Source organism: Phyllostomus hastatus, unplaced genomic scaffold, assembly GCF_019186645.2.
Source record: "Phyllostomus hastatus isolate PE091 unplaced genomic scaffold, TTU_PhHast_1.1 phas_scaffold_78, whole genome shotgun sequence".
Lineage (NCBI taxonomy): Eukaryota > Metazoa > Chordata > Mammalia > Chiroptera > Phyllostomidae > Phyllostomus > Phyllostomus hastatus.
In genome coordinates, this window is record NW_025334041.1 from 108,687,483 (window position 1) to 108,713,415 (window position 25,933).

Consider the following 25,933-nt stretch of genomic DNA (forward strand, 5'->3'; position numbering starts at 1 on the left):
GAATGTATGGAATACTCTCAATCTAACTCTTCATAAAGAAAAACGTGTAGCAGCCAAGTCACGGTCGTGGTGTACACAGGATCCTTGTCCCTGAGCCAGAGAAGCAGAAGGCAGGGACCACAGCGCCCTGCTGATTACAAGGAGCTGACGAGGGCTAACACCGGGGAGGCGGCGGCAGCCAGCAGAGTTGGGGCAGGCAGGCAGTTAGGATCACTAGGATTGATTATCCAACGTAAACATTAGAGAAGATGTAGACATGAAATAAAATGAAGCTATTTCCCTATTAAATGGAAGCATAAATCAGAAGTAATTTCCTTTACCATTATGAGATGGAGTGTGTTACTAGTGGAATGGCTGTATCTATAACAGCAACCGTAATGAACTGATAACCGTCATGTTATCTAATGAACAGACAGTCATAGGAACTAGCAGTGTACGTGAAGAAAGAGTTAAGGCACACTTAGACAAATGAAACATTTTGATTATTTTATTTTTAATCTTCAAAATTTTCTGCCATTAGACAGGAATGCATGATAGAAATGGCTCAACATCTTCACATGAAACACTTGGATTCATTTTCATTCACAAGTTTTTCTAAAAACATCTAAAATTTCATAATCCCACCCACTTCCAACCATTATCACAGATTTGATTGACTGTTAAACAGTAGTTGCCAGCAACAGAGCTGGAACGCTTTCTGCGTATTAGTAGTGTCTTTTGAAACTACCACCCAAGAGTATCATGATTATAAATCTCATTGTACACAGCAACCCCAAAGGTGACCAATGTCCCCACACAGACTCCCTGCTTATGGTGGAGAGCTCGAAGAAATGCTTTCCCTACTCTTAGACTACTTGTTCGTCTCAGTACTGTTCTCGCGGGGATGCTTTAGTCACCGCTGCGAACAGGCAAATGTATATGCCTGATACTTCCTCTCTGGTAACTATGTACAGAACATATTGAAAATAGATGGGTCACTTGGAATCTGTATCTCTTCTTTTGAAGAGAGCTATTTTGAGGTGTTCTTTTTTTTGAGCAGTTGTAAACAAAAGGAAAGAGATATACACAGACACGTATCTACCTACATAGTTAGAGATATACACTGAGTACTTTCAGTGTGGCGTATACCTGCTTATACAGAGATACACACAAACAGAGTGAGTGTCCACACTCACCCCTTCACACATACCCACACCCTTACACACAGCACGGGAACACAAATGTGGTGAGGGTCCTTGGGAGTCACTGGAGTTTGTATGTTACCAAATGGTGATGAAATACCTGATCTGTATTACTCCTGAGAAGGTACTAGAAGGGAATGACAGTTCTGATGCACTTTGGAATGGCACAATCACGTAAACACTTGCATACTTAAGACTTCTGAACTCATCCAAAGTTTCTAAACATAATCTAACAAACAAAAAAAGATATCAAAACAATGCAGCAAGTTAAAAATAAATCAAAACAAAGTTTTTTTATAATCCAAGTATAAACAAACATAGGAAATGCGTATTTTGTCAGTAAATGTTTTTAAAGTAGGAAACATGTACTTAAGAAAAAGTCATCTGACAAAACTTTAAAAAAACAAAAACTACTACCCAATGCATAATAATACATGCATTGTCCAAAATAGCAGAGGATAACCACATTAGAATTGCAAAACTTACAGCAAGTCCACCAGAGAAAAATTACCATATATAGCAAGTCTGTTAAGTACGCGATGTATACAGATTTTAATCACTATGACTGTTATTCACACTTCTGTAAAAAAGAATTTGCAGTTTGCTGAGTATCTTATCCCTCAACGTAATTAATCTGTATAAAAATTAACAACTAAGCCAATGAACTTCAAAGCACCAATTCTGTATTTGTATTTCTCCTATTATTGAGGGAACAAATTATGTTGAAGGCTGAGCTAAAATTAGCTTAGTAATTATTACAGTTTAGTTTTATAGGCATGCGGCTTTTTTCCTTGAATGTCAAACATTTAAGAATGTTCAGGCCAGTAAAGGAATCCTTGGGGACTCCATTATTTCTGAGTATCAATGGTTTAATATACATTTAAAAGCTCTCTAACAAACCACTGCTCTCTTAGTTCTACGATAAAATAGATTTGCACACAAGAAATTAAGAGACTGTTCCTTATTATGAGTCTTAGAAAAGGCAGCACCTATATAGTAGACTAACAAGCGCACCTGGGCATCTACTGGTAGTGTAGGAAATGGCATTATTATTTAAGAAGGCAATACCACTGCCTGTGGCAATACTGGAGTTCTTCTTAACTAAAAAATTTCCTCTAGATATATTTAGGGTAGGAAGATATCGCAATAAGAAAGCATTTTTTTTCCTTTTGATTTCTTTTTCTGCATCAGGAAAGAAGTAGCACAGTCTGAGCCAGTAGCTGAGTAACAGTGTTTGTGATGCCTCTGGTTGTTCCTGAAGAAAACACGTTCAGATACCAAGGAGTTTGTTTTAAATCAACATAGCTGCTGTTTCTGCTTCCAGTATTTACATCTTATCACTTACATACACAGTCCTTTCTGAGACATAATTGATGTTTCGGTCTTTCCTTCTATTAAGTTTGGTTAATCTTCAACAGACACCAAACTGAACCTTTCAGCTGGCTGCATTCGACTGACTGAAGATAAGACTACTGAAGAAAACAGATCACACGGAAACCAAAATCTCGGTCAACAGTGATTCTCCATCACTTCCCGGCCTGTTATCTGAACTCTAGCTCAAGATCACGAGCATTCAAGCCCTGGTGTTGGTTAGGATAGAGGTGGAGGGTCTTGGTGGTCCCCAGTAAGAGCAGCGTCACCCTGCTCCTCACTCATCTCGTTGGATAGCTCTTCACCAGCAGGCCCACCAAGGTCTTCGCTGCCCGCTTCACTCCGCTCCTCACTGGGGTCTTCGCTGGGCTCCACAGTGTGTTCCAGGCTGTTCTCCAGGAGTGTGGGAGAACTGCTCCTTCTACCCTCTTCAGCTGTCTCATTTAAGGGCTGGGGAGGAGGCGGTGTGGACGTGTCAGACTGCCTGACGCACTCAATGGAAGAGATGGGGCCTTTGGTTGGAGCAGTATCCGCTACAATCTCATTTTGAGGCAAAGACAACTTTTCCACAAGTTTCCACTGAATGATGCTCATGTCTTTTCCACCAGTTGAAATCAGGTGACTGTCATTATGAGTAAAACTGACATTGGTGACATGACTGCTGTGGGCACTGTACTTGTGACTGGGAGCCTATGTGAAATAAGTCAGACAGGAAAATGAAACTCATTATTTACATGCCTGCTTTCAGGTAATGCAAATCAAAGCCACAAGTCATCAATAAAATTAGCAGCAATTTCCTTTTAATACCTATTTATATGGGAGAAACAAAACATAATAATTGGACATCTATACTTCAGACTATATGTTTTTTTTTTAAAAAAAAAGGCCCTGGTTGGGTAGCTCGCTTGGTTAGAGCATCATCCTGATCTGCCAAGGCTGTGGGTTTGATCCCTGCTCAGAGCACAATCAAGAAGCAACCAATGAGAGCATAAATAAGTGGAACAACAAACTGATGTTTCTGTCTCTTTCTCGAAACCCCTCCCCCACTCTCTAAAATTAGTAAAAACATGAGTTAAAAAAAGTCCATTTCTTCTGGATATTAGGTTGGTGCACTTAGTAATTATTCTGTTGGGATGCCAGGGAAGAATTTACTAGGTTGGCAGGATTATGGGTGATTTAGGAAACAGTTTCATGAGTTTTATAATGCTGATCGTATGTGTAACAGAATATTTTAATATGTTTAGGAGAAATTTGAAGCTGCCAGAAAATAAAAATAAATAAGTAAAAATGAATAAAACACCACCAGCTGCCTTGTAGAATCATCTTCTCCTTGCCCTTGCTGAGGAAGAAGACAAGCAGTGGCTGCTTGGATGCCTAGAGATGGCCCCGTTCACCCTGGGCACTGCAGTTCTCGAGGACAGTAATCAGTCACTTACACATTTTTGTGCCACTGACACAAAATGATCCCCAAACAAAATGCCCGGCAATGCTAATTTTTATTACATTGAGTTTACCTTTGCTTTGGAGCAGGGATACTGAAACAGATGGACTTTGCAAAAGTCATCAGCAACAGCTATCACCTTCCTGTTGTGGGATCGCACCAGTGCGTTGATATCTGTCCCGTCAGATCCTTCTGGCCAGACACCTTTGACATGGGAACACAGGTGCAGAAGATTAGCCTGAAAAATGTAACTGCGATGCTACACAGGTTCACTGAATTTTAGAATCTTATTTTCATCTGTGTTCAAACTCTTAACTGATAACATTTTCCCTTCCAAATTTCTTAGTGGTCCAACATTTTATTCAAATGAAATCTTAGCCGAAGTCTAATAATAAAATTATAAATCAAAATAGTCTCAAGATGGCAAGTTTAATGACCCAAAAGTACTCACTAGTAACCAGCAGGTGGTGCTAAAGTAATTCTAGTTTTAAGCGTTAACACCTGAGCAGTGTTTTCTGTTTTCAAATTTCTAGTTAGAGGGGAAGTTCTCAGTCACCTGTATAAAGCCACAGCACTAACTCTTCACACTGGGGACGCTGTGTAAAATTTCATACTTTCACTGCTCCCTTTCAGACAGGTACTTCAAAGAAAACCTCATCTACTTGTTACCACATAGAATTTTCTTTTAACTATTACTTACATCCAAAGATAAGATGTAAATAATAGCAAATTTAATTATTCCGAATCATTTTGAGGCACTGGTGATTATGTTTAACATAGCACAAAATTCTATTAGACTAGATTACAACTATGGAATATGTAAGGGTTGGGATGCTGGCCTCCAGCTGCTCAATGCTATTCTAGGGAACAAATGTGTGTTTGGTAAATATACTAGAACAAATCGAGACCCTTCTGAAATGACATCTCAATAATGAATACTGTATGTTGCTTCATTAAAATAACTAGATAAGTTATCAGCTATGGCCACTGCTTCAGTTTCACCCAGAATAATGAAACTGTTTATGGATTAGTCAGGGTTCTTTTGTTTTTAATTTCTTCCTAGCCCAGGAGCCTAGGCTAGGCTTCTCCATCTGTATAGCCGTTGTGTTTAGAATAAGTCCTACAGTGGGTTATTTTTCTAACGTGCACAGCATAAAGAAATGTTCCGATCTATACCTGGGCTGGAGGTGCAGCCCAGTTCGTGCAGGGAACAGGTATAATGGTCAAGGACAAGTACTGCTTTAGGTATCGGTGCCACATGCTCTTATAATGAGTCTACTGAGTGAGTATAACATCTCTTTCTAATTCTTGGCAAACAGGGCTTTATTATTTTAACTTTTCCATTTATCCTCTAACTTTTTCAGAAGGATACCTACAGATTAGATTAGGAAAGACTTAGAAAACTGTCACCAAAGGCAGATTTCATAGAAATGCTGAAAACATCAGAATAGGAATGATTTCCCAATTTTATCTTTCAATAATGTCTATTAAAAATGCCTTTATATTTCAGCACCATTTCAGCAAATGGTGCTGGGACAACTGGACGGTTGCATGCAGAAGACTAACAATAAAAGCTGCTGACGAGAATGTGGGGAAACCAAACCCTCCTACACTGCTGGTAGGGATGTACATGGTGCGGCTGCTTTGGGAAACAGTCTGGCAGTTCCTCAAAAGGTTAAACAGAGTTGCCATTTGGCCTTGCGAATATTCCACTTCCAGGTATTCACCCAAGAGAAATGAAAACATGCTTACACGTTTACAGCAGCATTATTTATAAAAGCTAAACAGTGGAAACAACTCAAGTGTCCATTAGCTGCTGAATGGAAAGACAAAATGTGGTGTATCTATATATTGGGATATTATGTAGCCGTAAAATGAAGTCCTGATCCATGCTACCACATGGATGAACCTTGAAAACATGCTAAATGAAAGATGCCAGCCTCAGTGGGCCACATGCTACACCGTCCCATTTATATGAACTATCCAGAACAGACCAGTCATTGGAGGAAGAAAGGAGACCGTGGTGGTTGCTGGGGGCGGAGGTGAGGGTGATTGCGGATGGGTGAGGGGTTTCTTGGTGGGGGGATGAAAATGCTCTAAAATTGATGACGGAAGCACAGCTCTGAATATACTCACACCACTGAACCATGCACTTGAGGTGAATTAAATGGTATGTGAATGGTATCTCAAAGCTGTTTTTAAAATGTCTTTACAAATTTTAAAGTTCCAATTTTACTTTGAGGAAAAAATGAAAAGGCAATCTGCTATTGTGTAAGTACCTTTTGTCTTTCATGTTTATTGGGGATCAAAAGAGTGGACTCTACAGAGAACAAACCTCATACTGGGGTTTAATTTCTCTGAATCTGGCATTAACAGTAATAACACTAAAGAACACATAGAGACTATGTCATTAAGGAATGGAAGCAAGTAATTATTATATATAAAAACCCACAAACAACATTTTCCCATTGGGTGTTCATGTCCTTACCAAAGACTTGAAAGCCCAGTACACAGGTGTATGTTGTCCAGTCAATGTCCTTACACTCCGATCGATTCCTGATTAGTTTGCAGCCACTTGGAATGTCCCCTTTAAATTTAGAAACAGGAAGTATAATCATAGTGCTTGTGTATAAATGTACTGAATGTGCATCTTGATTCAAACTAGCCACGTTTACTTGTATTTATAATCCATACACTGAAAAACATTAATGCACATTTAAAAAGGAAAAGTGTTTACTTAACAGGGTTTATGGAACTACCCACTGAAGTGGTTCTATTTTCTTTAAGAAGCATAAATGCCCATCCATTATACTTTTTCCTGCCTCCAGGAAAAGCTGTTGAATACAAAACCATTCACAGCAGTATCAATCTCTGAGTTAATTTCTTATGACTACAGGTCTACACATTTAAAAATTAACTCATTACTTTCTTGGAGAAGTGAAGCAGGTTTGAGATTCTCATGCCTTAGCTCAGAGTAACACACTTTGTCAGGTCAGAGAGGCCGACATGGTGCCCCGCACAATTCAGACTCCACACAGCCTGCTTATTGGTGCCCCTGGCAGACACATCTCAGCCATGTGTGGTCATTCATACTTACAGTACAGTATTTCGTAGTCTCCCGAGTTAGACATTATGTACTTGTTGTCTGGGGACCAGTCAAGGTGTGTGATATAGCTGGAATGTCCCTAGGAAACAACAGAAGGATCAACTATTAGAAAGCATTTAGAGTTTTGTATAAATGGTTTAATAGTCAGCCAATACTGCGTTTGTTGTATTAGACCTTTTCAGTACATTTTCAAAACAGTACAGGAAAGGAGAAGGTTAAGAACTTCACAACACTAAAAATCCGCACAACTCAGGAATCTTTAAGAAAACCAACCAGCAGTCTTTAAACTCCTTTTAGCTATACAATCCTTCTGTCATATTAAATGTCACTTGAGAAGTCCAATATGTAAAGGAAATAAAATCAGATCCATGCCAGCACCACCCCCAGCCTCGACCCCAACCCTAGGTTTGTAGGAGACAAAAAGAGCTTCTGAATTCAAAGCCTTAAAATGTTTTCTGTAGCAGCAGCTACAAAATCAAACTGCTTACACAGAGAATATGATACAAACATGAACCCACGAATCCTGTCATTTAGGCAAACCACTTTTACAAATATTTACTGAACACTAAGATGGAAGCTCTCATGGGAAGTAAAAAATAAAAAAGGTCCTTCTAAATCGTATGATCCAAAAAGAGGAAGAAACTGCCACCGCTGAGGCCAAGGAGGTCTGAAGTGTGTGCTGGAGGGAGACCTGGAGAACCCAAAGGCAGCGGGGACAGCATGCCCTCGGGGCACACGCGGGAGTGTGAGGACACAGACAGGCCACAGGAGGGGACGGGAAAGGCTGCTGTGGACCAACAGTACGTAGGGATAACTCCATGCACTTCTCTTCCCCTCCATTCCTCAGCTGGCCCCAAGAAGTCAGGCTCATGAAGAGCAACTTTTTTCTTGGAAGATCACTGGGCCTCCTTCAAGAGATGGGCCAGGACCGGTCCTATACAGTAAACACACCTGAGGTGTTTGTGAGAAGGAATCATTTGCCACATAACAGCACAGTCTCAGCAGAAAGACCATGTTCACTCACTCTTCTTCATATACACCTTTTGAGGCAGGGACATGTGAGCACCATTTGTAAGCAGAAAATACTGAGCTGTGCTCTACTGTCTTATGTGGACTGCTTTTTTAGATAAAGAGATTTACACTTTTCTGTGGAATTTGTGATTGCCATAGTGCTATTTAGAGATTAGGTCTTTGTTAAAACGTGGCTGCTGGAACTTCTCTTAAGAGTTCCAAGTACAAATACGGTTTTCTGTTTTACTTCCATTATCTTCCAGTCCATGGTAGCTGCAGAAGCGCATTCAACACTTTACAAGATGTCCCTCTAATAATTAAGCTGCAACCAAACAGCTGGAGCTTGTCCCCATTCATGGCACCACTTTCTGTGGAGACGTCAAATGGGAAGATGGCAGGCACCCAAGCACACGGAGGTGCCTGCGCTGGTGGAAGGCGGCTGGCCAATCAGTGGTGTGCTTGAGGAGGGTGTCACAGGGCCCAGAACACAGCTCTAGTTAGCAGAGTACCTGCCATATGGGAAGTACCAGTGTTATCTCCAGAACTGAATCTAATGTTCACTTTAAAGTGATAACCTAGTCAATCTGAAATGGGCACAAATTAGAGAAAATATTTGTTAATTCTCTGAATTTAGACATGTATCTATATAAATTATTTTAGTGGCAGACAGGTGACACAAGAAATTGCAGGGTATCAGGGTGGGCAGGAACAGGGGACATTAGGATTAAAAGTGAGTTGCCCTTTCATTCCATTCTGACTCATTCCATTTGCAAAACGTGTCAGTCTAAGGGGTTCTGATGGCAATCGCTTAGGAAACCAGCCTAAAGTCAGTCAGAGACAGACAAGTATTAAACTCTCGTCAAAGGAGAAAGCCTCCCATGGCATGCAGGGGACTGCATGTTCTGCTGTTGGGTAATCTCAGTTTTCAGAGAGAAAGGCGAAAGTTTTAAAGCAGCTGAGGAACAGATACATCAATGTAAACATTTAACTCTCTTTTTAACAAATTAAATTTCCAACAGTTTCACAACTTAATTTTACTTCATTACTTACAGTGCACTTTCCATATCTGCTATATTTTCTTCCATTTTCCGAGACTACGTAGAGGTAAATAAAGTTGTCATGAGATCCTACAGCCAGGAAGGTGCCATCTAGAATGAAGCAGGAAAAAGTGTTGACTAGAGAAATACACTGATAGATTTATTTACTGTTGTTTTACTATCAGTTTAACTGTCATTTGATGAACTAATCCTTCCATCACTAAGCACACTTGGAAAACAAACGGTCACTAGTCCAGTACATCATCCCTTCCTGGAGACGCTCCCAGGCTTTGGACTCCACACGTTCCAGCCTCGTGTCCTTCTGGTTAGCTACAATCTGGCCCCGGGGAAGTGAACCTGCTTTGATGGGTCTGGGTCTAGGTCACAGTGCTGTTACTGCAAGCTGAGTGCACCACTGCTCGTTTCAGCTGAGCCCACCTCTCCATATGCAGGGCTGTCTTCTCGGAAGGGACCACATTCTCTTCTCTATGGTCTCCTCTCCTGTACTTGATATGTAGCAGATGGTCGGTGAAGTCCAACTGATCCTTGGGTTTTAGTTACCTGTTACTACGGTGCTGAAAATAAGCCAATCCAAACAAGAGAACCTTTGCTGCTTCAAGTCTTGCCACTTATAGACTGCAGCAAATACCTTTCCTTCCTTCTTTAACTCAGAGAATAGTATTCAGTGCTTCCCTTCAAACAACTTAGAAGCAACCAAAAGGATCCCTTGGGACCCACACTGATCCAACAACTACTGGAATATATTTTTGAACATAGGTGAATGTCACTATAATTCCAAGGGGAGAATGATATGAATCAAAACCATAATAAGGGGACAAGGAAATAGAATACTATGGAAACTTAACGTTTTGAATGAAGTACAAAGAATTATTCAAAGCTAAACAAATGTATCAAATCCTTATGAGCTGCTGAGCATTTTAATCAACAAAACAATCACTATGTAACTGGTAACAATGCAACCCAATTTTAAAGAACTTGAAGGGCCTGTAAAATCTGTGTAATTTTAATATTACTATAATTTCTTTTATATTCTCTATATACAAAGAAAAGGTTGCTAAACAGATGTAACATTCAGCCTAGCACCTATTCATATTCTAAGTATGTATATTTCAAAAAAAAAAGAGGGAGTTTGTGCCCTGTTGTCTGCTTTCAACTGCACATATTGGTGTTTGCCATAAATTTATGTTTGCTTAGTGATGTGCAATGTTATTTAACTTTAGAAGATCTTTTGCAGTTTCCTGCAGCAGAATTTAATCTGACATTGGAGATAACATACTTAAGACTTAACAACTCTAGAGATTAGAGAAAAAAGACGATGACTTTACTGGAAGTGGAAACACGCAGTTTCAGAGAAATGCTGTGAGTGCCAGGGTGGGGGCAAGTCTACCCACCTACTGAGTAGCGCATCACAGAGAGCTGTTCATTCCCGTCTGTGTGGATAGAGACAAGATCTCTGGTTTCTGCATCCAGAACAAACCACCTGTTGAGAAGTAAAAATGAAAAAATGTTCAGATACTAGCACTTATGGGGAAAAAATGGTTGCTGATCTTTTCTTTTTAATTTTTAAAAATTAAGAAATTTTATTAATGCCCTTAAGTATGACATGTTTCCCTCTTCTAATGAAGGATGAATTCATTTTGCAAAATGCTGCTAGATACAGTGTAAAATACCTATATGGGCCAGGCATGTTCTTAATTTCTATTTAGGTATTCACTGAATGCCTACAGGGTGCCTTTGCCTAGGCACAGTTTAAAAAGAATAAGATGGCAGGATCAGTGTTCTTGAAGATTATACTAGAGTTGGGAAAATGCAGATGAGCCTATTAAAACAAAATAATCTTGTGGAGGTCGTGGTCAAGAAAATTACAGCATAGGTCGCATGTATCTGAGAGATGCATTTATTACTAGTATGTGCTGAAATGCAAAAAAATAAGAAAATAACAACATTGCAAATCTGTATTACATTTATATAATACATGATTTTTAACTTATTTTGTTACCATCTAGAAATTATTAAACAAAGAAATATAAAAACATAAAGAATAAATATTTTCATTTCACATAATGGAAACATGGGTATCACTAAAAAATACAACACCCCTCTCCCCCAAAAGTTTACTCGGCTCTGCAAAACGTTGGTAACCACCATCGCACATGATGCTGCTGTGCCCAAGGCGCACACACTCTTCACAGCACTGGCAGAGTTATTCTGGTAGCGACTCTTTTGGGATGCACAGCACTTAACACCTGTTTCTTTTTCTGCTTGTTGAGGGGACCATACCTATGGCTTAAACGTTATGGCTTGACATCAGTCACATACAAATGTGCAGCTAGTCATGACCGTGAACCTATGTACCTGATATTATGTATCAATATTTAAGTACCAATCTTAGTAATGGTGACTATGTACATGTGGGACAAAAGTAGGTTTACATTTGTTCGTATGGAAAATACAATAATTAATAAATAATTATACAAGAATAAATTCTGTGTTTTGCATATAAATGTAAACTTACTTTTGCCCCACCTTGTATAGTAGAGGAACTCTCGTTAGGAAAATGAATGGTAGCAGACAAAGAAAAACCTTTAGGGAGCATCAGATGTAGGACGTGGGTTGAGCTGAACTCAGAGGGGAAGAAGTACAGCAGTTCAGGCAGGAGGAGCGAAAGCTGCATAGCTATGGAGGTGGGAGGGAGCATGCACAGTTAAGTTCGAAGAGAAAAGCAGAGGGCCATTCATTTGTAACCAGCAGGGGGCACTCTGCCTCTCTAATATTTCCAACATTTGCACATGGAAACTAAATTTGAGACAATTTTTCATTCACACTTATAGGAAAAGTCAAAGTATAAAAGCCTCTTGAGAGGTAAACCGATGACTTAAATTCAGCTACATAATACGTGACTCTCATCAGACCTGTTTCCGAGAACACTAGAAGGAATGCATGAGGTCTCAGAAGAGCGTGGTGAGAGGGGGACTAAAGACTGCATGAGGGAGAGGAGGCAGGTTACAGGCAGTATGCGGAGCTGGTTGTAGGAGTGCAGGTCGGGGAGCTGCCTGGCTCAGATCAGGCACTAAAAAATATTTGTAAAATGAATAAATGAACTAAATATAAAGTAAGTCTCGAATATGACAAAACCCAAGTTTTAGCAAGAATTACTTGGTGGTAGTGCAGTGTGCTGGAAGAAATGGTTAGGGTGGAGAAAATGGAACAAGACTAAAAAAATAAAATCACTACCTTAATCTCACAGGACAGGATAGGACAAGAGCAGCAAGTTTTGTTTTTAATTATTCACATGGGGAAATTCCGCCAGTAAAATAAAAACACTGCAAATCTGCATTTATTATGCCAGTAACAGAAATCATAATGACAGTTCTTTTTAATTTTGAAGCTAATTATATAACTAATCTCTGGAAAGGGACAATTTCTTTTTCAGATTAAATGAAATACTGTTCAGGAGAGGAAAGTGCTTTCAAGGGAAAAAAAAAAAAACATGTTTAGTGATGTTATTTCATATGCCAGTATATTCAAGGTAGGAGATGAAAGACTAAAAGATCTCAACTGTTACCTATCAATGAAATCCCTCTCTAAACACATTTGTGAATGAAAATTAGTAACTTGTGAACTGAGTTGAAACCTCTAGGTAGCTAACCTAATTCATAAATTCTGTCTTCTATCCAGGTAACAGAAATAGCTTCTATTTGTGAATACTTGATTTAAAACCAGAAAACTGGCACTTTGAAACCTATGCTGTGTGTTCACTGAACATTTCCATTTCAAAAGGTATGTAAGAAACACACTTTATTGCAACTGGACAGTAGCCATAGATCAGATTTCTTCTGAGAACGTTCTTTTGTTAATCAACTTTTATGGTTACCACTGTGATGCTCTTCTAAGCCATGCAATGCCAAAGCTGAGGTCAAGTGAACTGCCCTTTCAGATTAAGGGAACAAAATATTCCGACTCAGATTAAACAGATGCACCTAAGAACAATGAGATAGAGAAACACTCTCATCACATCAAATGTGGCAAGGATAGGTGGGACGTCAATTTTCAGGTAGAGAGGAGTAGATAAAAAGTACAAAAGGGCTGGAGTGTATATAAATGACAACAATTTGACCATTCTGGCTGAAGTGATGAGGGAAAGATTTTTAAAATCTTTAATGGGTTTTAAAGGTCAGGATTTTTGGATTCTACTGTTGGGGTGTCAAGAAGACTTCAAAAATGTTTTTGTCCTGAATTCAGTTTCCTGAATTTGCTCAGTTCATTCCTCTTGCTTGATGCGAGCTCTTCACTCTTCACTGCCTCTTCCAGATGCAAGAGTGCCATCAAGGCAAGACTGGTCCCCGCTCCTGTGTGCAGCGTTCTCTGACAACTCAGGCTCACGGGAATTTCTCCGTGGGTCTCCCAGCACTGGTGTCTGTTTATTCAATCAAGTAATACTGAACTACTAATGCACCCTTATCTTTTTATGTACACACATAATCTACTTGGGGCAGGGACCGTGTCTCCTTTTATTTCTCGGTGCCACCTGATGCACCCAGATTAGTGCATTACAAGTTGCAGGAGCTTGACAAGCATCTGAAGAGGGACTCAGAAATGGAGTTGCAATAAGGCAGAACTGAGAAGAATTCATGCCGACAGAGTTTAAAGACACTGTACACTCTGGGAAATGAGCTCAGGAGTACCCATGGACCAAGTTAAGAAGCTTCAAATTACAGAGGGAAAAAGCTATTCTCTTTTTCTGGATCATGCACAACTGGATGTGTGTTGCTTTCTTTATACTTAAAATTTTTTTTCCTTTGCCCTAAATGTCACTTTTTTCCCCCAGGCTTCAGGTTAGTGGTAATAATCTGAATGGCTAAACTGAGGAAATTTCAGTTTTAAACATAATAGCCAGGTATTCACAGACCAGTGTAAAAAATGAAAATAAATGAGAAAGTTCTCCAAGAATCAACAGAATCTGACCAGATGTGAAAATGAACACAGGATCTATGCATACAATGAACTACAATAACTACATGTCCTCCAGATGCTAAATAATCCCCATCTCCACACCAGACAGGACTGACCACCAGCACTTTTTATTTAGCTGTCAATCGCTCTCACTGATAAGATGTCTTCTACTGACAATTCCTGGTTTAACATTGCTTTAAGGCACTTAAATTAAGCAACTTCATTTTAAGCTTGTTAATAATGACTTGACAGCTACACAAATGTTAGAAAGTAGTTTCTGTGAGTTTAAACCCGATCAGTTTTTCCTTAAAATCAAGGGCTCTGTACATATGGTATATATTGTACACACACACACACCCCTAATCAAGTGGTGTATCTTTTTTTTAAAGACTTTATTTATTTTTAGACAGAGGGGAAGGGAGGGAGAAAGAGAGGAAGAGAAACATCAGTGTGTAGTTGCCTCTTGCACACTACCCACTAGGGACCTGACCCGCAACCCAGGCATGTGCCCTCACTGGGAATTGAACCGGTGACCCTTTGCTTCGCAGTCTGGCACTCAATCTACTGAGCCACATCAGCCAGGGCCAACTGGTGTGTCTTAATGATTCAAATCCCTCTAGCCCTTACACTCCATTCAACGTGTAACTCCTTCATATATATGGTAAATGCTTTTAAAATGTCAGCCAGTGACTTAACCTTCAGAGATAAACATTTCTTACAATATTTCTAAGTATGCTAAAACCACCTTAAGCACATCTCAAAGAGTATTGGTGGAATAGTGGAAAGAGACAAGCTTTGGAATCATAGAGAACCTGAGTTCAAATCCAAACTCAGTTACAAGTGACTTGAAACTTTGTGGGTCTTGGTTTTCTGTTTGTGCAATGGAGAAACAAATAAATATTGTTGTCCTCTTGTGAAGATTTAAAGTAATATATAAAAAATTCAGTACAAGGTCTGTCATCAGATACTAGATAAATGGTAAGCAATTCTTACTTTTATTATTTCACTGAGTTTAGCATTTGGGATGTCTGTTCAGCTGCTCAAAAAATAGATCTGAAGGGAACTCCTTCATGGGTTTTCTGAAAACTAGTTCAATACAATAGTTCAGGCTGTTTCTCACATGCTCGACTAATTTTTTGAGTATAATAGTTTCTCATATGCTCGACTAATTTTTTGAGTATAATAGAAGATAATTTCCTACAAAGTGACCTTACACATACCTATTTAGTCCAAGTCTAAGTAATAATCTAGTATAGACATGTAATTGGAGAAACCTGAGATAGGAGAGCCATCTGCATTTGCAAGCTATCACCAATTACTCCCCAAGCAGCCTAATTCTATAATTCAATTATTTCAGAACCACTGAAATAGCATATCTAATTACATACTACCCACATTTCAAAGTTTTATCTTTACTTTAATGACCTGTTCTTCCATGATTCTGAAAGACTACAGCACTGTTTCTAAGAAGGAATTTTAATGTTTTGACTTTCCAAAGGTGTTAATTTGTATCCAAAGCCAAGGGGGGGGGGGAGTTGCTTCAAAAAAAAAAGTGAGAAAAGAAACAAAACCTCTAAATGACTAAATTTAATTAGTCAAATAAACTGGCTGATTTGAAATATTTGTCATATAAACAAAAATATGAGTGTGTTCACAATAGTTTCACCTCATTAAGAATCGGCATTCCACAGTTTCTATGGGTCTAACTTTTGGAAATTGACTTCATATTTTTCCTGACTCTTTAAAAAAGAAATTATTTGTGATGAGAGTTTATTAGCAGAGGCAATATAAATGACTAAAAAGTATACAGATCATAAATATATATATATTACTTAATAACCTTGGAAAGGTACTATATAAGGTCTGCAAAGACAAGTAATTAATAACAATTCAGGAAATATACCTTCATTATCTACCCGTGTAGCATTCATAAAGACAGGATGACAAAAGTATAGCATAAACAACTTCATGTTCAATCCTTCCCCACCACAGCTCTTAACATTTTCTAATTTAGTTATAATGTTTATTTTTATTCTGCCTCTATCCCTAACATACACTATAATGTGGGCTGCACAAGGGTAGAAATTTTTGTTTTGCACTCTGATGCAGCCTAAACACCTACAATAGTGTCTAAGAAAGAGCTCAATAAATAATTACTGATGACTGAATGAGTAAATGTAACAGGTAAGAGCAACAAGCGTATTAGTATGACATTTAAAAGATTAATTTCCCAGATCAGATTGACGACATTCCTACACAATGATTAACATCCCACCACTTCAAATCACTCAACTCACATTTCCCTTGGAGACCCTACCTGCCTGAGTGCGTTCCTATGGCCACCACTGTGCCACTTGGATGAAAATCTGCACAGTGTCCTGGTTCCTAGAAGAGAGACAGACAGCTGTTGGGGAGAACATGAGAAAGTCTCCCTAGATCTATGCGAATAGTGGCAAAAACGCATCTGAAAATAACTTGTTTCATAAAAACATGGAATTCTAATGAACTTCCTTACAGCCACGTGGATATGAGAGGAAAAAGAATCTGAGAGCAGGAAAGGATATGCTGGCAGAGTGGTGAGGGGAAAGGACAACCAGCTTGTGGCTAGGCAGTGGGACAATCATAAGGATAACAACAAACATTTGTACAGTTCTTTAGTCTGCAGAGAATATGTTTATACCTTCTGGGCTATAAAAGGTGGGTATCTCAGTGGTGTAGGGAGAAAACACAGTAGGAGGCCAACTCGAAAAGAAGACAGAGTCTGTTAGTGAGCAGCACTTACTGAGTCCAACTGCAACACCACCAGAGGCCCAAACACTTCTGTAACAATGCTCCATAAATATCCCGAAATCTATGGAAACTGATGGAAACATTGAGCTTTTGCACCAGTTTGCTTCTTCCAGGTGGGTTCATGTTATACTTTGTAACCAAACACTCTCCTGTTTACTAAACACTTTGTTTTAACCAGTGCTGAGTCCTTTCTCTTTTGCTGCTCCCAACTGCTAGCCTGGGGAGTTTCCATGGGGAGGGTACAATCACATTTTGCTTTACTCACATCCACGAGCCTGGTCCATTCCAGCCTGTGTTCTGCTGAGTTCCACATGCACACCTGTCTATCCTGAGCACATGTCAAGAGCAAATCTTTGAAAGGATGTGTGGCAAGACCCCAAAGCTCATCTGTATGACCCTGAAGATAAAATATACCTATTGTTATACGAAACAAAGAATATCGCAAAAAATACTCAGTTAATGGTTAAAATCACACAGTTTACCTGGACCTCTATTTGGAAGCCATCGTTAAATGTTCCCCGTAAAATAAAGTTTCGTGATGTGCCTACTAAAAATTGATCTGCCTTTCCTTCTGCTACAGCTCTGATTGTTCCATACTGATCAGGAACCTAAAAAAAAAATTGTAATGTCACCATCATACACATACTAACATGCACTAATTACTACCTGAAGGCTACATTTACAGCTGAAAGCAATTAGGGACAGAATTCCAAATTTCAAAGTAACATGGTAATCTTATGCTAATAACTTGTTCAATTACATTTTATTACACAGAAGTTATAATGTTATTAACAGACCTTGCTTCAGTTCATTTTAATTTATATTTTATATGATTTTAAGCTTTCAAGGTTAGGAGCGGAGGACAAGAAATTGGATTACATGAAGAATGAAGTCTGGTTTTGTTACTTACTAGTAATATCATTTTGGGTAGGTCACTGAGCCTAAGACAAATTTCTTTACATGAAATATGGGGATAGTGAGTACAAGCCCTACCTACTCATAGCTATTGTAAGGATCAAAATATAAGTGCAGTGCATGTGAGATTTCTTTGTAAACTAAAAAGCAATATATTGTAAAGTGTTGACTCCTTTGGGAGATCAATCTCATTTAATCCACTACGTGGTACACTCTCAGTGAATGTTATATCAATATAACAAGCCCAAAGAATGACTCTGAAAATGCAGTTCTTTCTTCTTTATGAAGTGGGATCTAAAAATACTCCTAAAAGTACAAAGAACTGAATTCTAAGAGTTTCCAAATTTGTGTTAGAAATGGTAAAGGGAGAATGAACCAGATGGTATAGTTTTAGATTAGAGGGTATGAATTATCTGTGAAGAAATAGCATGAACTCAAGGGTAAAATAAAACAATTCTTATCCATCTTAGAAATAAAACTCAAAAGCAGTACTATTAGGATCCTCTTTTTTAGAGATTTTGTTTGAAAACATGTTATGTGTGGAACACTGAGTGTAAGCTCGAAATTTAAGTCACCAAAAGAGAGGTGATACTGAACTCTGAGATCTGCCCTTGCCTTGAGAATCACTGATCTGGAATACAGTTCTTAACTGCTTTATGTCCTAAAACCTCAATAGAGATGGCATACTCTCACTGAGCACACACCACCACCAGGTTTTATGGATGCACTTGGGTCCATGCCATGAAGCAGGCACATACACAGAAATGAACTATTATTATTAAGCCCACTGTTGAATTATTTTCAAATTTTAAAACTAAACTGGCCATTTTGTATACCCTGGTTATATTTTGGGGTTACCCCCAAAAATCATGTCAGGCCCTGGCCAGGAGGTCATTGGTTAGAGCGCTGTCCCAATACGCCAAGGTTGCGGGTTTGATCTGTGGTCAGGGCATGTATAAGAAGCAACCAGTGAGTACGTAAACCAGTAGAACAACAAATTAACTTTTTGTCCTAAATAAGTAAGTAAATAAATAATACCAGAAATAAACAAGTTAGTTATTCTGCTCAATCTTTTTATTTTTTTAAACTATTTTGTTTAATGTTTGGTCCCTTTTTTCTTTTCTTTTTGAGGAAATTAAAGGTCAAGGATGGGCACCAATTTCTCAGAGAAGTTATCTTAACGTGAGCCAGAAAACATTGGTTCAGGGGGTTTAACATTTTACAGTTTTCATTTCTCCATCCTTACCTCAATTTCTCTCTCAGAGTTCAGATCATGATCCCACAGAAGCACTTTTCTGTCCTTCCCTCCTCCAGTTAACAACATCCCATTTCTCATCTGACAAAGTGTGAACACACTGCCATCATGAGCTTTGATCTGTTTGCTGATCTGATAAACACCTAAGGTGAAGAGGAAAACACCAAAACACCAGTGATAACATTTCCATAGAACTTTAGTGGCTTTCTGGAAGGAATATTGAGCAGAACTACAGATGTTCCTTGACCTAAGATGTGGCTACAATCCCAATAAGCCCACTGTAAGCTGAAAATGCATTTGACATACCTAACCTACCCAGCATCATAGCCTACCAGTTTCTATTGAAGGGCATGTTGTTTTTGCATCACTGTAAAGCTGAAAAGCTGTCAGGCAAACCACAGTAAGCTGGGGACCATTTATATAGAGCAAATCTAAAGTGCTTGTGACTCAACAATCAAAATCCTATTTCAGCAAGTTGTGCAAGGCTGGTAGTGAAGCTTAATACAATCTTTTGCATTTATGTCAATATTCAGTTACTCTGAAAATACTTCAAAATATATTATTACAAAAGGATAAACTAAAGTAGTAATAATTCCATAGACAACAGAAGATACTTAGAACTTTACAATCTCTTATAACCATCTTCTATAGTAGTTAGGGTAGTCTTACTTTTCTGATTTTAGAGCTGAGGACAGAGTGGCTTAGAGCTGAAGCCACCAGAAGTGGCCTAACCACTACCACACAGAGTTCGCTAGTGGCAAAGCTGTGAGTAGGGCTCAAGTCTCTTCACTCAATGTTCCCTTAAGTTTGCAAAACAGCTTTCATTCCCTGCTGAGGTACAGCCATAACACTTAACAATCAGCAACCACTGGTGATCTACTACCTGCCCTGCCAAGGACTTACCCCTTTATTTGCTACAATATAGGGGCCTGGGAAATGCACTGGAGGCTTGGAACAGTGGCTTTTGACAGACTGGAGAAGTATTTCAGTATTTAAAGAACCGTATGAATGTGACGGCTGAATGACAGGCCAGCTTTCTTATATACTTATACTGCTTTACAAGTACCCAGGGAGGGACAAAGCACATACATTAAAAATATTTTAAATCCATGTGCAGATTAACACACACATACACATACACTAACTATAATCAAATCCACTTTCTTAAAGGTGAAGACAATATTTTAGTACATAAACCCTTTTCTTTGTTATTTATCATGTCTTACCCAGAGAAGTTTTATCTGGCTGGTAAGATTGCTAGAGCAAGAGTAAAGCTTTTTGGATTCTAATTATCTTGAAGAATTAGTTATCAAGTTCAAAATGGGAAGGTAGAGCCTAAATCTTTTAGAAAAATAAAATTGCAAGTTTAAAAGTTGTTCAGTGGGGGAAATGGATGAAGGTGGTCCAAAGACACACGCTCCCAGTGATAAGGGAAGTGAGCTTGGGGAGTCTGATGACCGCAGTGAACAATGCTGTGTTGTGTATGTGAAAGTTACTGATGGCAGATCTTCACAGTCCTCATCACAGGAGAAAAAATTTTAACTGTGAGGTGATGGACATTAACCAAACTTGTGGTTAAATAATTATATTGTATACCTTAAACTCATACAATGTTACATATCAATTGTATCTCAATAAAGCTGGGAAACGCTTTTACAAAGTTTCATTTTCTAAAACTGTTCATCAACTGATGAATGGATAAACAAAATGTGGCATGTCCACACCGTGGAACTTTTTATTCAGTCATGAAAAGGAATGAAGTATGATAGATGCTATTAACATGGATGAACCTTGAAAATGTTAAGGTTCAAGTGAAAGAAGCCCATCACAAAAGACCACATATTATATGACTCCACTGATATGAAATGTCCAAAACAGGCAAATCCACAGAGAGCAAAAGTAGACAGATGGCTGTTAGGGGCTGAGGGGAAGGAGGAATGGGAAGTGGCACAGTGTGCCTTCTCAGGGTGATTAAATGTCCTGAAATTAAACAGTGGTGATGGTGGCACAGCCCTGTGGATAGAGTAAAAATCACTGAATTGTATATTTTAAAAGGGGGAATTCTTTATATATCTCCACGAATTTATTATTGAGATTGTTCACTTTTGATCATCTTTTTATAATATTTGAGCTGACAATTATACCTTAAAAATTAACTAAAATATGTAGGGTTTTGGTATCCTAAAAAAAAAAAAGCTACAGCTGACTGAAAATCACTCAGTGTGAGGGTGCTAGCAGTAGAGACACTTAGTAGATGGAGGGTATGTCTGGTAGGGAGAAAAGAAAGGGCTTGGCTGACTTGGAGTAAAGCTTGCCCAATTTAGCAGAATGAAAGCAGAACTCCCAACAAACTTGCTGTTGAGGGCAACTGCTTCAGTTTGCACCAACATTTATCACTTAGAAATACTTTAAACACTGAACAATGTAACTGTGTCCAGCAGGACAGCTAGCCAGTCACCTACAATGTGTGACTAAGAGAGAAAGGGCACCTGAGACGTGAATTTTCTGAGTACTGTTGGCTTTACTTGAGCGTTTAAGGGGGAGGGGGTGTATTTTCTCATGCATGGTTAAATTGACAAGAGTAGTCTTATAAAGTACCATGTAAAATTACAAAAAGCAGAGGTGTGGAGGTTCACAGATCTGCATCAGAAGGTAGGAAAATGAAATCCAGTTTTCCACTTTTAATTCAGCTTTCCATACTTTTAAACATGACAAAAAACCTTGTTAAACACTTAAGATCTTCCTAGAATGATGGAATGTTACCAAACAGAAAATATAACTAAAGAACAAAAGCTTCATGGAGCCTGTATTTCTGACTTGTCAATTCAAGCCAAATAATGTTTAAAAAAGAGGCCAAGAAAAATAATTATGCTTGAACTTAGAAACCTATCATACCTCCAGGCGCAGTCACTGCCATGTCTATACGAGCTTCACTGCCAACTCCCCCTCTCCTCTCATCTCCAACCGAACGAAGCTTCCATAAAAAGCAAGTTTACCTGGACTGCCAAAGGAAGATGTTTGGAGGCTTTCTGTGCCTAACAATAGAATCAAATGCCAAGGAGACTGAAATTTATGTTGTATTTTTAGCAACTGAGCAAATGGGCCCATGTTGATTATCTGGAGAGTAGGTAAAATGGTGGTGTGTTACTTAGTTCCTAAAAGGAACTCAGATGTAAGAATAATGAACATTTTTATGGTGTAGTAGATACCATCAACTTCCCATCCCCGACTGAAAAATTATGTATTATTTAATATAAGAAAAATTGAACTATTTCATGTATGTAGGAAGTAACAAATACCTTGTACCCTGTAAGAAATAAAAAAATACTGAAACAACCTAAGTGTCCACTGACAGAGAAATGAATAAAGAAAATGCAGACCCGCCCCCCACACAATGGAATAAAAAAGGGAATTCCGCCATTTTCAACAACATGAATGTCCTTGAGGACATGATGTTAAAGTAAAATGAGAGTGAAATACAAATACTGTATGATCTCCCTTACCTGTGGAATCTAAGAGAAAAATCATAGGGAACAGAACAGATTAGTGGTTGCCAGGGGCTGGGGTGGGGGGAAGGGGTGAAAGTGGTCAAAAGGCATCAACTTTCAGTTATAAAAAGTAAATTCTGAGATGTAATGAACAGCATGGTGACTAAAGTTAACAGCACTGCATCATGTTATGCGAAGGCTGCTAAGGGGACAGGTATTCAAAGTTCTCATCACACACAAAAAAACTGTAACTATGTGAGGTGATGGATATTAACATATGTTAATCATTTTACAGTGTATATCAAATCATTATGTTGTATACCTTAAATATACAGTGTTATAGATCAATGAAACTGGGAAAAAAGAAAAAGGATATACTAATTACTTTGTGAAGATTTCTGTTAATATATACTGAAGCTATGGAAGCAAGAAATTATACAGGAGAGCTTACGAGGCACAGAACACAGTTCTGCCTTGTCTCTCATACTAGAGTAAAAGGAATAGCTATGGAATTATGCTTGTGCCATGCAAAAATGTCCCTTACGGAACATGACAGCACAGTGCACTCAAATTTTAGTTAGAAGACTGCACTGGGTACAGAAATGTCCTACTAGGGAATATACAAACTGGATCAACTTATTGAATTTTTGGCAAGATTTTTAAAGTGCAAACACTGAACTCTGCTGTGATCTGGGTTTACACATTTATTTCACTGTATGCACCAAATCCTTCCCAGCCATAATGAAAACCCCTAATATATAAAGGAAGACACAACATTCTTAGCAAGTTTGCCTATAATAGGGTCAGTTTTGCAGCAGAGCACAACACAGGCCATTTCATGTCCCCAACAGTTTATAAGATTAGATTTCCCATTTCCTGTGTTTGCATATGCAAATTTTCATTGCACTAATTTTTCAGACAAAAACTGAAATAAAAATCACCTCTGAACCTTTCCCTACCTCTCTCATCTTGACACACATTAAGCTAATGAAGGGTACGTGTAAACCCAAACCATAATCTATATCAGAGGATAACATGTCAACAACTTAAGTCAAGGTTTTGAAATACAATGTTTTGGGCATTTCAGATTCTGGAAAGTGGGAAAGGTAGTTGATGAATACTGATGTTCTAACTTTCTTTTCTATTAAGAATCTTCAACCCGCCCTGGCTGGCGTAGCTCAGTGGATTGAGTGTGGGCTACGAACCAAAGTGTCACAGGTTCGATTCCCAGTCAGTGTACATGCCTGGGTTGCAGGCCATGGCCCCCAGCAACCGCACATTGATGTTTCTCTTTCTCTGTATCTCCCTCCCTTCCCTCTCTAAAAAATGAAATGAAATGAAATGAAATGAAATAAAAAAAATCTTTAAAAAAAAGTTCGTATTGTAAAAGTGACTCAGACTAATTCAATAAACTTAAAAAAAAAAAAAAAAGAATCTTCAACCCACTGCCATCCTTGTCATATGTGAATTTTGAACATAAAGTAAATGAAAGAGACTATGAATGCACGGCCAATACTGAGATCAGGGTCACTGGTAATACAATTTATGGATTTTTTAAAGCTTCTGAATACTTCTAATTCAACTCAACTGCAAAACTTAGAAATTCAGGTGAATGGATATGGAAAACACCAATGATGGTATCTCTTAAAAAATGCACAATAAAAATCTTCACAGTTGTACTGGCTGGTGTGGTTCAGTAGACTGAGTGCTGGCTGGCCTGCGAACCAAAAGGTTGTTGGTTCAATTCCCAGTCAGGGCACATGCGAGGCAACCACATATTGATGTTTCTCCCTCCCTCCCCACCTCTCTAAAAATAAATAAATATAAATCTAAAGAAAAAAGACTTAAAAAATATTTACAATCACAAAACACCTACAATGATATTCAAATCCCACATTTTAGTGAAAACAGTGCTTCAATCAGTACCACTCAACTTCTACATTGACTCCCAAAAGTAAGATTAAAGTCATTTCCTCAAGGAAATGTTTAACAAATAATTTTCAACAGTTAAGAACGTATGCCCAACATTGTGTTAGTCCTGAGAAAATCTACTAGGAAAGTCAAACATGTAAATTGGGTCTTCCCTTCTGAGCATAGGAGTAAGGATTCCCTTGTAAAAGTGTAGATCACATGTGGTGATTTCCATGGTCTGATGCAGAAACTCCAGAAACACAAACCCAAGGATTACCCTATTTATTTGCCGAGACATGAGGAACAAGAAATGGCACTGGGACAAAAGTTGGTACTTGGAGCAGTGGCTTTGACCAACTAGAGAAGTATTTTATTTTTTTTTAAATTATACTTTATTGATTATGGAATTTCAGTTGTCTAAATTTTTTCCCTTTTGCCCCCTTCCACCCAGCACTCCCCACTCCCGCTCAGGCCATCCTCCCACCACTGTTCATGTCCATGGGTCATGTATATAAATTCTGTGGCTACTCCATTTCCTCTACTGTACTTTACCTCCCATGGCTTTCTGTGACCACCAATTTGTACTTCTTCATCCCCTCACCTCTTCACCTGTTCCTCCACACTCTTCCCCCATACAGCAACCATCTGAGCTGGCTGGTACTTGTGCTGGACTTGGAGATTCCCAAGGAAGCCAAGTTGTGAATTTAGGCTGGCTGTCTCTAGTGTCAGGCCTGGGGCCACTTACCATGAGGTGGAGGGGGAGTAGCTGGCTGTTGCTTGTTTGATAGGATTTAGGAAGTTGTGAAACAGAGCCAAGACCAGCCATTTACATGGAACAGTTCTGGTTAACAGTTCGGGTGGTCCTATAAATTTGGTGGGACTATCTTAAATTTTTTTTGGTATCTCACTTCTATAATCCTTGCAGGTTCTTTTCTGGTCATCTAAACGTGGGACAGAAGATTCTTGGCCTCAAAGCTCTTCTCTCTTTCACGGTGAGCTCAACCAGTCTTAAAGATTCTTGTGGATAACTGAGAAAACCTGTATCTTTAATTCCTACATGAATTTTCAATGGCTTAGTGCATATTAAACTCTTGAGAATCATTATAAAACACTACTATTTTAAAAATCGTATTTCATTCAACTTGGCTCTTTTTTCTGTTACTGCTTTCACATGACAGATTTATTCACGCTACCCCGAATGCCTCACATTCTAATCTATCTGTCTACTTTTGCATACATTGTTTTTCTCAACTGGGATCAAAGTTCCGTATCTTTTGTGATCTTGTACATTCTTATGGATTAATCTTAAATACCATTTCCTCTGTGAAGGCATCACAGAACTCAGAAGACCAGAGTGGTTTGTCTCTTAATCTTTATACTATTTAAATTAACATATATCTATATCATTTCTTTCTAATTGTTTTGTATTAGGTGATATGTGCTTAATAAATGA

The 25,933-nt window shown here is 38.6% G+C and overlaps 1 protein-coding gene across 1 annotated transcript in view; it reads right to left on the minus strand.

Annotated features, from left to right (window-relative positions):
• Nucleotides 1-463: 463 nt before the first annotated feature.
• Nucleotides 464-25,933, minus strand: part of EML4 (EMAP like 4) — a 127,723-nt gene continuing 102,253 nt past the window's right edge. Inside the window, exons 14-23 of the mRNA XM_045827718.1 lie at nt 19,073-19,224; nt 17,394-17,519; nt 17,177-17,308; nt 16,439-16,506; nt 10,560-10,648; nt 9,161-9,258; nt 7,091-7,178; nt 6,482-6,580; nt 4,067-4,197; nt 464-3,242 (exon numbers count right to left, since the gene is read on the minus strand). Of these exons, the coding sequence (XP_045683674.1) occupies nt 2,772-3,242; nt 4,067-4,197; nt 6,482-6,580; nt 7,091-7,178; nt 9,161-9,258; nt 10,560-10,648; nt 16,439-16,506; nt 17,177-17,308; nt 17,394-17,519; nt 19,073-19,224 (1,454 nt within the window). The 3' untranslated portion in view covers nt 464-2,771. The remainder of the gene's footprint in view (nt 3,243-4,066; nt 4,198-6,481; nt 6,581-7,090; nt 7,179-9,160; nt 9,259-10,559; nt 10,649-16,438; nt 16,507-17,176; nt 17,309-17,393; nt 17,520-19,072; nt 19,225-25,933) is intronic.